The sequence below is a fragment of the Lotus japonicus genome, chromosome 3 (assembly GCF_012489685.1).
Source record: "Lotus japonicus ecotype B-129 chromosome 3, LjGifu_v1.2".
Classification (NCBI taxonomy): domain Eukaryota; kingdom Viridiplantae; phylum Streptophyta; class Magnoliopsida; order Fabales; family Fabaceae; genus Lotus; species Lotus japonicus.
The window spans coordinates 13,814,571-13,827,735 of record NC_080043.1 but is presented as its reverse complement, the minus strand read 5'-3'; the positions used below and the strand labels follow the sequence as shown (position 1 = coordinate 13,827,735).

Here is a 13,165-nt window from a genome sequence, read left to right as displayed (position 1 = left end):
TCTTTTTTTGTATAAAGCTTTTAAAGTGAGCCAACAATTAGAGAGGTACAAAACTAGTGATCAATGACAGGGATCATTTGACAAACCCTTCTTTCTTATTGAAGGGTGAACTTCACCATGTGGGCATGATGTTTTATATTGTTGTTCCCCCATATTGGTGTTAACTTACAAGATTGATAAGAGCTGGGTTAAGCTCAAAATCATCCTTAATCACCTCATAGGGCACCTGGTCAGAGATCCTGGAAAATTCTTCAATAACACCACAAAGACACAAATAAAAACATCATTAAGGTTAGTATGTTTCACAGAATTAAAAACAATTAAAAACAGAGAAATTTACCTTTTCCTCCCCAACTTTTGAGTCCTCATCCATTTCCAAATTTATATTATTATATATTAACTTTTTTGGAGGCCAAGGCCATCATATCAAACACCGACAATAATAGCAAATCTCTTCACCATATGATGCATACGTTAAGCGGTAAATGACTGACTATGAAATATGTTGCATCCCATAAATGTATTTTGGACCCCAAGTTAGAGTATTGTCCTCTCAGTTATAAATTGTTTGACTTGGTCGACATGGTCAATTTTACCATCTAGCAATTAATTTAATTTATTATTTATTATTATTATTAAATACATAAAAGTTAATGGTGAGATGATAAAACTTGATTTTTTACAGCTAAGAGGATCCATTACCCCCGAACTCATTGGATGAGATGAACAACCACCAATCTAGACATTGTCTGAATCTTTGACGAATGTCGTCACTCATTCAAAAAGTTATTATAGGTCAATTATGACAAATATTTTTTCCGATATTTGAACTTTTTTTTGCAAATGTTAGTTGTTAGTCATGTTAGTAAATTAATTTCTTATTATGGTTCGAACTCTGGACCTTTCACCTTCATCTCAGCTAATTCTTATGTCTCATAACTCTTATCACTTAAGCTAACATCGACGACTCGATATTTGAACTTGTCCTCTCATTCTAATAGTGTCTTACTTGATTACAGTATACCAAACATAGTTGGTACCAATCCACACCTAATTGATCCAAAAGGCCACAAATTTTCAGAGCAAGACAAGAGGAAAATGGGAAGTGGGTCCAATTCCAACCTTTTTGTTTCAAGCCTTTTTCATTTGTATTTTCTCGAGAAAATTCTCTCTCCTCTCTCTCTCTCTCATTTGAATTCCTCTGCCACTGCCAGACGCGGACTCGTGGCTTCTTTCTCATTTATTTATTGATTGATTACAGTAATCAGTAGTAATAATAATCAATCATTTCACACTCTCATCTTCACCCTCTTCCTCTTTTTGATTGTGATTTTCTCTGCAATGGACTTTTGATCAAATCATCATTTCAGGTATTTGTCTCTTTCTCTTGAATTTTTCTTTGAATTATCATGTTTTCGTTTCTGGGTCTTGATTATTTTGTCCCCTGGTGAACTGAGATGATTAAAGTTTCAATTTTTAATTCAATTTTTTTTTATCTCCCGCATTTTAATTTTAAGAGTGTTGTTTGATTGTATCGTAGGAAGTAGTTCTATTTGCCCTGGAATCCTATGCATATATTTTTTTGTTGATGTTTTTTGAGGTTATGGATTTTGAATGGATGTAGCAGTTTATCCTTAAGCTCTTGTTTAATCTGCTGGATCACCTGTATTTTTATTTTCTGCTTGTTCAATTGGGTGTTATGGATTGTGTAGTGGCATGGAAAATTGCTAGAAGTTCAAATTGAGTATCTTGGATTATCATGCATGAGTGAGTTGTTTCAGCTTTGCTGGTTAGATTTTGATGGTATTTAGTTCATTGACTTTGTTCTTGTGTCTCTGATGTCCTAAATGCCATAATAGTGTGTTAGCATTGGGTTTTTTGTTTTGAGCTTTTTTGCCATTGTTTTACTTCACTTTCATGTCTGATTAATGATAATGTAACTTTCATTCCTAAGAGATGATTTGTTCAGGATGCGATTTGATGCTATTTATGCGGTTTAAGAGATAATGGTGTTCATATTCTTCCTTTCCACTTTTCCATGTATGTATTTCATGAATGTATAAAGCAGATGGGAAACCTGGCTATTTTAGTAGGTACTTCATAAATTCGAAGACTTGAGGGGATGATTACTTTGTTGTCATTTCATCTTCGCATGTTTTACCTTTAAGAACCAGTATCAATCACAGTAGTCAATAGCGCGCTATAGCGGCGGAGCAGCTCACAGCCTCTATTGAGATGAAATATCAGCGCACCTCGCAATAGCAGCCCGTAGCACAGCTAATAGCGGCCAAAATAGTGGCAGATTGCGGCTAGTAGCGGGAAATAGTGGCGCTATATGGACGAAGGGCAAAATGACTCAATCCCCTCGTTTTAAACCGTTGGGGAACCTTTTAGGGGCATTTTAGGACTTTCCAGGGCCATTTTAGGTCAAACTTGAAAGAATGAAGCTTCATTCTTCATTCAGAATTGCAAATCGGACCGTCTCTGCCCTCTTCTCACTACTCACTTTGCCCTCTCACATTGGAGCTCCAAGGACCACCCCCTTTTCCGGCGACCATCCTTCACTAGTGACCACCCTATAGTGCTAGAAGAGGATAATGAAGGATTTCTTATGTAGCTAGGAGCCTAGGAACTCTTATTTCAATGTTCGTGTTTTGTTACTTTAAGCCTTAGAGGCTTGAACTTGTTTAGTTTTACCTTGCTTTTTAGTTGTGTGTTATTGTTCAAGACTTATGACTTTTATTGCTAATGAATGTTACGAATTTTAGGCAATATTTGACATTTTTTGGTATTTATATGGATATAGTATTAAACTATTAATTATATAAAATTATATATAAAAAATCTGAATAGCGGCCATCCCGCTATCCCACTTTCGGGGCCGGTCGCTACGCGCCGCTATCCGGTATTGACTACTATGGTTTCAATGATGTGTCTTTAAGTTTCTACTTGCTACTTAGTCATGGTCATCTCATATGAATAATTATTTGTCAATATTCAATTATAATAATTCTAATTTACGATGAATTTATGGCTCCTCTGTTCACCGTGAAATATAGATTTCAATTTGCTATCACGGTATTCTTCTACTGACTACTGTATAAGCAAAGGATACTGTAATAATGGTTACGAATACCCTAAATCGTGATTGGGAAAATTGAAGGATCCAGTCAAGTTTGTAGTTGATACTATTGTCTTTAGCAGTTGAGATTTTAGTGACCTCAGGTGGAGCATTAGTGTTTAAATAGTGGTTATATCTGTATGATCGTGAAACACTTCTGTTTCCTTATGCTATGGTGATTACTTTTTTAGGGTCAGCATACTTTATTGATAATTGATTTTGGCCATAAATGCTAATGCTATTAAAGCGGATCATGAGACTGAACTGGCTGAGTATTTTTTGAATAATAATTGCTGTTGGCTTTTAGCAGTTAGATTTCTTTTGTATGCATTCATATATTCTGTCCATCAACAGCTGAAATCTATTAAGAGCCTGTTTAGATGCGTAGTACAGAGAATTTAGCGGAGCTTATCTAGTGCACTTTTTAGGAGAGAAGCTCCAATAAGTGCTTTAGGGTCCGTATCCAGACCTAAGCCACACTAAATTATTAAATTTATTTCATAAGCAAATTTTTGGACCGCTGCTATAGGTTTGATAGAATTGCCAATTTTCCGTAGAATTACATAATTCATGTTTTGATTGTCATTTAGTAATTAAGTTCTTAAGATTCAAGAGATTTTGAGAGTGAGTGAATCAGACAGAGAAGACAGTAGCCATGTGAATGGCAGCGAGTCCTGCTACTTCTTTTATGTCCAAGCTGAATTGACATTGTCAAGATCTCCATCTCCTCAGAGAGAAACTTTGGTGGAATTGAGGGATGGCTCGATTGGCCTTGAAATTCCGTAGTCTGTGGCCACAACGAACCCCTTATTTGGCTTCTTTCAAGAGATAAAATTGTTCTAGTCAATCTTGACGGTGATTTGAATGGAGCAGAAGAGGAGGAACAATCCTCAGATGCAGCGAAAGGATTTTGAGTGGCAGCCGTGGAAAAGGATCACGGATTAGCTCTTGATACCATATACAGATCTGAAAGATTTTGAGAGAGAGAATCAGAGAAAAAGTGAGAGATTGTGATCAGAAAACTGAACATGATTCATTCTGTTCTCATTTACAAGCTGAGGGAAATATGTACGATAGATCTAAGCTAAATCAGCTGTAACACTATGTAAGAGTTGTTTACTTGTGGTTACATTCTATTACAATTAGTTTCAGTAGATAGTTCCTCCTGTGACATTCATAACAGTTATCATGAAAGAAATGAGTTGGAAATGTGCTTGTAATACTTAGTATTAGTAATTCTGCTGGATAAACTATAATAATATTTTATAAAAAAACAGGATTTGTATGTATAAAATATTATTTCCTGGTTGATTGTAATGTAAACCTTTTCTTTGTTATCCAGAAAAGGGCTGCTGGTGGTTGGTTGTGCAAGTATGGCTTCTGGTAATCCATTCTTTGATCCTCCTCAAGCTGAAGAGCCAACAGAAATTTGTGAAATTGTTAATGATCCTACACCGACTGCTCTTAAACCTAATGGGACTGTTTCAAACAGTGTTCGTGAGCTTTTGGAGTGCCCTGTGTGCTTGAATGCCATGTATCCTCCAATCCACCAGGTTGTTTTTATATTTATGGTTCATTATTTGATTCGTGAGATAGCGCATGGTTGTAACTCAAGTACTAGGGTCAATTGTGGTTGCACACTGATTTATCAGTGCAATTGTATCTTCTACTCTGATTTATTAAACTCAGCACTTTGCCTCTTAATTTTATGTTTCATGTTGCAATACCCTGTTATTTCTAATTAGGGTAATTGGAATTCTCACAACTAGGGGAACCTTATGGACAGGTAACTTTTAAATGGAAAAACTTCTCAAATGTTTTTTCTATTTGTACCAAGTGAGAAGCTTATGTCACCTATATTATGACTTGGTAGTTGATTGTTATTTGTTTCTTCTAAGTCAGTGTTGTAAGAAGTACTTTTCGGTGTACATGCTAAATTTTTTGACTAAACTAATTTGGAAGACATGAGGCAATTGTGAAAAAATCATTAAAATTGAAGCCTAAAAGTCTTTGACTCTTTGTCCAAAAACAATTGTCATTGAACTAGTGTTGGTTCACTCTCTGTGTCATTTGAGGTATGTGAAATTTGGATGAGACATACTCTTTTTTTTTGGTACATCGGAAAATAGGATAAGTCATACTATGAAAATGGATGATAAAAGTTTAGGCGGGCAACCTCTGATTTGAGATGTCAGATTACTACTATTATTATTAAAAACTGCTATTTTTTGAAAATAAAATTTTCACAATTTATAGAAAGGATGTGGCAGTTGGTAGTTGACTATTGAATACGTTACTGTGGGATACTCATGTTTGCAATAAGGATTGACACAAATTTTCCAAGCTATTCCATTCAAAATGAATATATCCTCTAGCAACAACAAAAATGAATCCATCCTTTAATAACATAAGAAAAGGTTTTTATTTGATAATTTAGTTATAAGCATTTGCTTTGTTGTTGATCTTTGTTGCAGTGTTCAAATGGTCACACTTTATGCTCGGATTGCAAACCCAGAGTCCATGACCGTTGTCCTATTTGTATGCACCAGCTTGGTAATATCAGATGTCTGGCATTGGAGAAGGTGGCTGCATCTTTAGAACTTCCTTGTAAATATCAAGGTTTTGGGTGCATGGGCATATACCCATATTACAGCAAGCTAAAACATGAATCTCAATGTGCATTCAGACCTTATAACTGTCCATATGCTGGTTCTGAATGCGCTGTTGTGGGTGATATACCATACCTGGTGGCCCATCTGAAAGACGATCATAAAGTGGACATGCACAGTGGTTGCGCTTTTAATCATCGCTATGTCAAATCAAATCCACAAGAAGTTGAGAACGCCACATGGATGCTAACGGTATTGTTTATTGTTTTGCTGAACTTCGTTTTATTGACTGGCAAATTTACTTAACTGCTGGTAGATTGTGTAATTTTCAGATAAGTTAGGATATACGCTTCTTTCTCTTCAACAGTTGATGAGAACATAGAATTGAAGCGAACTAATCATTAATCACCCTTGTAACTTTCTTGTACTAGAAAACTTATTTTTTTAGTACTAGAGCATCTCTCATAGCATGTTTGGATTAGTTTATTTTTACTCAGAATCCATTTTGGCACCCAGAAGCTACTCAGGAAAGCTTCTCTCCGGGGTTGACTTTGACTAGATTTCCAAACATGCACTAATAGCACGTTTGGAAATCCTTCCATAATTTATTTTAAAGTATCAATTCTGGGAAGAAGTTATTGTGAGTAGCTTCTGAGCACCAAAATTGATTCTGAGAAAAAATAAGCTGGTCCAAACATGTTATAAGTTGAGTTTGATAATTAAAGTGCAATGCAACTTACAAATTTTCCTTTATAGTGTATACATTTCTTATGCAGAATAGCGAGTTAGTTGATTTCTGGGGCTCAATTCTGTTTCTAGGTCTTTAGTTGCTTCGGCCAGTATTTCTGTCTGCATTTTGAAGCTTTTCAACTAGGAATGGCTCCTGTCTACATCGCGTTTTTGCGGTTCATGGGGGATGATAATGAGGCAAAGAACTACACCTACAGTCTCGAGGTGGGAGGGAATGGTAGGAAGATGATTTGGCAGGGTGTGCCTAGAAGCATTAGGGACAGCCACCGCATGGTTCGTGACAGTTTTGACGGCCTCATCATTCAGAGGAACATGGCACTCTTCTTTTCAGGGGGTGACCGGAAGGAATTGAAACTGCGAGTTACAGGAAGGATTTGGAAGGAACAGTGACCGGAGAAGATGTCTTTGCTTTCATCTTGCCATTGTATTAAGCAGAATAGGTTTTAGTGCATTCCTTGTAGCGGAATGGAATCTTCTGGTCATGTATTGCTTCTTGTAATTTAGGAGGCAAAATCCCGTTGCTTACCTTTCAAATGCATGAACAGGAAGGTGTATCTTGTAACATCATGATAAATGTAGACCTTTAAGGTGCTTCCAATATTCTACTTTCTTCTGAGTCTATGGGAGAGTAAATGCTGCTCCTCACACCACAAGCTGCACCATTTGACACATAAGTTATCTTTAGTTTTGTTTCCTGCACTACACAGGATAGATATTGTTTCATGAGGATTAAGGGTGTTTGGTAAACAACTTAATTAAGTGCTTATTCCCAAAAATGTTTATTATATAAGTGCTTATTCATAAGCTAATTTGATATGCTTATTCAAATAATCATAAAATAGCTTATAGGTCTTATAAGTGACTATTCATAAGTTAATCTGAACAACTCAAAACAATTTAGGCTTAACTGCACTTTTGGTCCCCCACATTTACCATTTGTGCGAAAATCGTCCCCCACAAAAATCATTAGCAAAAGACATCCTCCACGTTTACTGCCGTTTGCAGTTTTCGTTTTCAGCCTATTTTCCATGAAGAAACTAACGGAAGGAGGCTTATGTGTCACTTTTTAATGACATGGCAGAGAGAGATGGGAGAGGGATGCCATGGAGACAAACACGTGATTGTCACGTGCTGTGAACCACACCCAACGGTCAGATCGTCTTCCTCAACGAGAAAATGGAGGTTGGAACCCTACAAAAGAGGGGTTTTGTTGTTCAGATGAAATTGACTTGAGTTGAAGCAAAATCTGAACTACACAAGGGTGCTAATCTGAAACGCGAAGTCGAGGTTTGATTCGAATGGGTGGGGTGAGTAAAAATTCATGCTCTTCATCTGGTTCCCAGGTGTCAAAAAGAAGGTTCATATACTGTGATTGTGGAGTTCGATCTCCACTCCTCACGTCATGGACAGATGAGAACTATGGAAGGAAGTTCTTTGGCTGTGGACTCTATGAGGTAGGCATTTTACAATATCTTGTAGCTTTCCTCTGTCAAACTTGATACAGGTCTGTGGGAAGAAATTTATATGCACTCTGTTTTTGTTGAAAACTTGTTTATACAGGTCTATGGGAAGAAATGTTGTGATTTTTTCCAATGGTTTGATGATGATGATAGCATTGGAAAGGATCATGTGATTGCTCGACTAGTTAAGAGGATTGAAGAAATGAAGAATAAGAATGAAGAGTTTATCCATAAGAATGAAGAATTGAAGCACAAGCTTGAAGAAATGAAGAAGAAACAGAGTGTGATGTTGTTTTTCTTGGTTGTTAGTTTGCTTCTTCTCATTTTGTTGGTGACTGCCTATGTAACTAAATAGGATATTAGGAATGGTACAAGTTGTTTGTATGGATTATGTTGCTTCTTCTATGTTGTTTTATTGGAAATTAAATTCAACAGATCAAGCGTCTCCCTGTTTGAACTTTGAACATCTTAATATATCAGAGAAGTAGTTCACCAACATAAGCTGTCTTCAATATTGCTTTCTATATCTTAATGTCTTTTTTTCCCTATAAAACCCCCTGCTAGTACTCCATCCCTTCAACCATCCAAGTAAATCAAACACAATGTTACAGTCTTAAAAAACACAATATTCACTTCTCAGTTCAAAGGATATATACCACTAGATTTTACATCATTAACTTCCAATTCAATATGGCACAAACAAAAAGGGTGATGGGTCTAGTTCTGGTGGTAATTGCAATGCTATGTGCAGGAGCTGTAACACAATGAAGTTGCACAAGTGTGTTACTGAACCTGTCACAATAGGAATTGAACATGAATGACAATAGGAATTGAACATGAATCACAATAGGATTAAAGGTCATAACATCAGCCTTACATAACCAAACAACAAAGGTGATAACATCATCCAAAATAACCTCACAGAGGTGATAATAGCAACCTTACAGAGTACTTTAAAAAGAAATCAAAGGAGGGTCATAAGCCCTGACAGAAGAGTCACAAAACATCACCAACCACAGACTCAAAGTCATCATAGAACACAGAAAACAAATTGTCTCATTAAGGGACATAACCCCTGACAAAAAAAGTCACAAAACATCACCAACCACAAATTATCTAATCTATTACAACACATCTACTTGGTGCCACTTGTTTCTCCAATCTTCCTCTTGCCCCTTGCCCCTTGCCCTACTGGTTGCAGGCTGAGTTCTTCCTTCAGTAGGTTGTGGTCGAGGCTGGCTTTGACTCAATGGAGGCTGGCCCTGGGTAGTTGGCTGACTCTGAGGCTGTTGAGATGAACTAGGGCCTGATTTAGTTTTACCCCTCTGTTCAGGATGCAGCAACTGAGTGTTATCCTGAAAAACGAATAACACATCATTAGATATCATGAACTTGTTAAAATTTAGGTATATGGAACATTAAGGTGATGCTAAATTTACCTTATTTCCTCCCACGGGAATCTCTCTGTCAGCAGCTGTTTTTCCAATACAAGTTCTCTTATTATGTCCATACTCACCACACCTCCTACACCTCATAGTGGAATTGTGCTTCCTCAGCCTCTTTTTGTCCTTTGGCTCATCATTGTTCTTCCTTCTTGCCTTCTTTGGTCTACCCGGAGATCTCCTCATGTAAGGTGGGTTCAGTGGAGGAGCTAGAACTTAAACCCATAGCTTAGGTCCATTATTAGGTAGGATGAGGTGGGAGTATGTATCAATAAATGTTTGTTTCCTAGTCAATGTGAAACCATAAGTAAAACAGATTGATAACTAACAATGATGTATATAAATCTGTAAGTAATTCAGATCCAATACCTGTAAGATGAATGGACATAGTCCTCAGGCACACGACGTCCAAACCACATGCTGGCCACTGCATGAGCACAAGGGATACCAGATAAATCCCACCTCCTACAAGCACAAGATCTGGACTCCAAATTAACTGAGTATTTCTCATTATCTCTACTAACTTCAAACAAACTCATGTATTCATCTCCCATCCAATTAGCAAACCACTTATCAGAATTCCTCTTTGAATCTTCTAGCTTTTGTTGTATCATAGGGCATAAAGCTGTCCTCCACCTAAGCATTAGTTGTTTTTGCTTCACAATCCGATTGTTCAGGTAGAACTTCAGCCCCTCCAACAATGTGATGATCGGCTTGTCTCTGTACTCTAATATGGCTCGGTTGAAAGCTTCACACATGTTGTTGACTTGTAAGTCACATTGTGTGTCCCTGGAATATGCAGACCTTGTCCACATTTTTGGTGGCAGATTCATCATATCCTGAAATGCTGCCTCATTAAGCTCTTTCATCACTTCCATTGCAGCATACCATTCTGGCAGTGTGCTAGCTCTAGCTGCCCTCCACAATGCTTGTTTCATCTCAGCTCCAGGGTATTTTTTTTCTAAAATTCCCATATAGATGTTTGATGCACAACCTGTGCTCAACATCACCAACCAATTCTGCTAGCGTAGGCACCAATCCCTGCATAACACATGAATATAAATAGGATAAGTATTATATTTAATAGTATAAATGAATAATTGATCAATGGATACAAGATTAATTTAACATCACCTTCTGTTGATCAGAGATGAATGCCCATCTCTTCCTCTCCACCATGTCTAGATCATTCACCAGCAAATCAACAAACCAACTCCAAGAGGCTTTGGTTTCTGCCTCCACAACAGCAAAGGCAATTGGGAACATTTGATTGTTCCCATCTTTGCCTACAACAGCTAGCAATTGACCCCCATACATACCTTTGAGGAAACAACCGTCTAACCCTATTAAGGGTCTACATGTTGTTGCAAAAGCAGTTTTTGTTGCTGCAAAGCAAACATAAATCCTTTCAAAAACTGGTCCTTTAGCACCATTTGTGCTCTTAATTATGACAGTACTCCCAGGGTTACTCCTCAATAACTCTGCAGCATACTTCCTAAGATTAGCATACTGGTCCAAAGTTGCCCCCTGAATCATTTCAACAGCCTTCACCTTTGCCCTATATGCTTTCCACTTACCAAGCAAAATACCCCACCTAAGTCTAGCCTCTTCAATCAAAGCATTCACTGTAATGTTAGGTGTATGCCTTATGATGGGCATAAACTTCCTAGCAAGATACTTAGTCTTTGCTTGCCTGTTACTTGCACTCCTACAACATGTGTGATCTGCCTCAAGACTGACCAGTAGCCAATAGGATCTACTATCTGTTTTACTAAGTCTGAGGTAGAATGGACAACCTGCCACACAAATAACTACACACCTTTTCTTATCATCTTTCTTGAATGTGAGGTCTTTCTTTTGTTGTAATGCATAATCCTTCACAGCTTGCTTAAACAAATCCTTACTACTAAAGGTATGCCCCACCTGGAATTTCACTTCTTCACCATCCTGTACTGCCTTGAACCTTGGTAATCTTTTGGACCTACCTTCTTCCTCATCATCAGAAGGACTGTCTAGATCTGAAGAGTCACCATCTTCATCTTCAAAATCTGAGAAAGTGGCAGGTTCTTCAATCCTTGCACCATTGCCCACATCAACTGACCCTTGAACAAAAGGAGGATCTCGATCTGCAGTAGCAATATTAATCAAGGATTCAGCAGGTAAAACTTCAGCCCAATCCCAATTCTCTTCATAATCACTGTCATCTACAGAAACATCCTCAGACTCTCCTTCATACTCATCACTGCCAGGAATGTATGATTCATCTTCAGACTCATTCAGAGGTTCATTCACAGGGGCAGAATTTGGGACTTCATGAACTAGGGCAGAAGATGAATTTAGTGCATCATTCACAGGGGCAGAATTTGGTACTTCATGTACTACTTCAGGTGAATTTGGTGCATCATTCACAGGGGCAGAATTTGGTGCATCATTTACAGACCTCTCCACTATTTCCACATCCCCATCAGATTCTCTGGCTTTCTCAGGTTCAGAGTCATGCTCAACATAAACACAAACTCCAGTATGGCCCTTCACATCTTGCAATAAATTTCTGACATCTTCATCACAGTTAAGAGGCTTCAGGGTGTTGTCAATGTCAGGGGGCCTGTACCACAAAGACTTAAAGCTCCCATTCCAAAAGAATTTGACTGTCTTACCCACTTCTAAAGATGAAATTTCATCTGTATCCCACCCTTTCAGAGTCTCAATTGAGCCACCCACATAAGACAAAGTTGGTTCATATGTAATTTTGCCCCCAAAATAAATATTCATGTCTATCCTTAGAGGAACAGTGGGTCTGGACAGAAACAAAAAATTACACAACAAATTATACAAATTACACAATAAATTAAGGCTACCACACCCACCCACCCACACTTTAAACGACATTGACAGAGAGAAAGGAATAAAAAACGGACCTTGACACATGGTTCGAAGGGAGAGCATCTCCAAAGAAAAAGTATGGCATGACAGTGCTTCTCTCTGGGACCACTCCATCTTTAGGCTCCATACGCGTCGAACAACCGTCCATACTTCCGTGGTCCATCGCCATGTTCTGCGTCTGGGCTTGAGTGTTGCCTTCCTCGGGGTCCATATTCTTCTTCGGGTTAGTCTTCTTCGGTGTGAGCTTCTTCCTTCCCATGTCAGAAACTTTCTTCCCCACCGCTTTATCGTCGTCGATGGTCTCTGTCTCCGCCGGTTCTTCTTCACCACCAAACCCTAACAGAGGCGGAGGCTACTATGTTTCAATTTTGCGAATTTGGTCCCTATCCTTTCCATTCAGAGTTTTACTATTCTCTCATCCATGGTCATGTGCCTGGCACATGTGGTTCACAGCACGTGACAATCACGTGTTTGTCTCCATGGCATCCCTCTCCCATCTCTCTCTGCCATGTCATTAAAAACTGACACATAAGCCTCCTTCCGTTAGTTTCTTCACGGAAAATAGACGGAAAACGAAAACTGCAAACGGCAGTAAACGTGGAGGATGTCTTTTGCTAATAATTTTTGTGGGGGACGATTTTCGCACAAATGGTAAATGTGGGGGACCAAAAGTGCAGTTAAGCCAACAATTTATAAGTATGTCATTAGCTATTTTGTATGTTCAATCAAACACTTGCATAAACAATCAAATACGTTCAAATAAACTCTTTGAAACGTGACTTTAGTCTCTAATTTGGAAGTTGGCTTATTGTCATTCCTTTTCTTGAGTAAAGTCTCAGACAATATCAAAATTCATTGAAAGGTTAATTTGATGATGCTTGTAACCATAGTTGTTAAGGT

At 38.0% G+C, this 13,165-nt stretch overlaps 3 protein-coding genes across 4 annotated transcripts; 2 read left to right on the top strand and 1 right to left on the bottom strand.

The window, feature by feature from the left end:
• Positions 1-1,112: 1,112 nt before the first annotated feature.
• On the top strand, positions 1,113-7,099 carry LOC130746004 (E3 ubiquitin-protein ligase DIS1-like). 2 transcript variants are annotated; one of them, XM_057598497.1, is made up of 4 exons: positions 1,113-1,370; positions 4,464-4,674; positions 5,596-5,982; positions 6,550-7,099. In XM_057598497.1, the coding sequence occupies exons 2-4, from the start codon at positions 4,495-4,497 to the stop codon at positions 6,868-6,870; spliced, it is 888 nt and encodes a 295-aa protein (XP_057454480.1). In that variant the 5' UTR covers positions 1,113-1,370; positions 4,464-4,494; the 3' UTR covers positions 6,871-7,099. The 2 variants fall into 2 exon arrangements, with proteins under 2 accessions (XP_057454480.1, XP_057454481.1); XM_057598498.1 differs by lacking the exon at positions 1,113-1,370 and adding an exon at positions 3,032-4,226.
• Positions 7,100-7,236: 137 nt separating this feature from the next.
• LOC130746006 (uncharacterized) lies at positions 7,237-8,479 on the top strand. The gene is made up of 2 exons (XM_057598499.1): positions 7,237-7,934; positions 8,041-8,479. Exons 1-2 carry the CDS (start codon positions 7,779-7,781, stop codon positions 8,293-8,295), a joined length of 411 nt encoding a protein of 136 aa, XP_057454482.1. The 5' UTR covers positions 7,237-7,778; the 3' UTR covers positions 8,296-8,479.
• A 368-nt stretch (positions 8,480-8,847) lies between these two features.
• On the bottom strand, positions 8,848-10,417 carry LOC130748575 (uncharacterized). The gene is made up of 3 exons (XM_057601800.1): positions 9,752-10,417; positions 9,380-9,668; positions 8,848-9,295 (listed from the first exon to the last, which is right to left on the bottom strand). Exons 1-2 carry the CDS (start codon positions 10,387-10,389, stop codon positions 9,599-9,601), a joined length of 708 nt encoding a protein of 235 aa, XP_057457783.1. The 5' UTR covers positions 10,390-10,417; the 3' UTR covers positions 8,848-9,295; positions 9,380-9,598.
• Between the last annotated feature and the right edge of the window lie 2,748 nt (positions 10,418-13,165).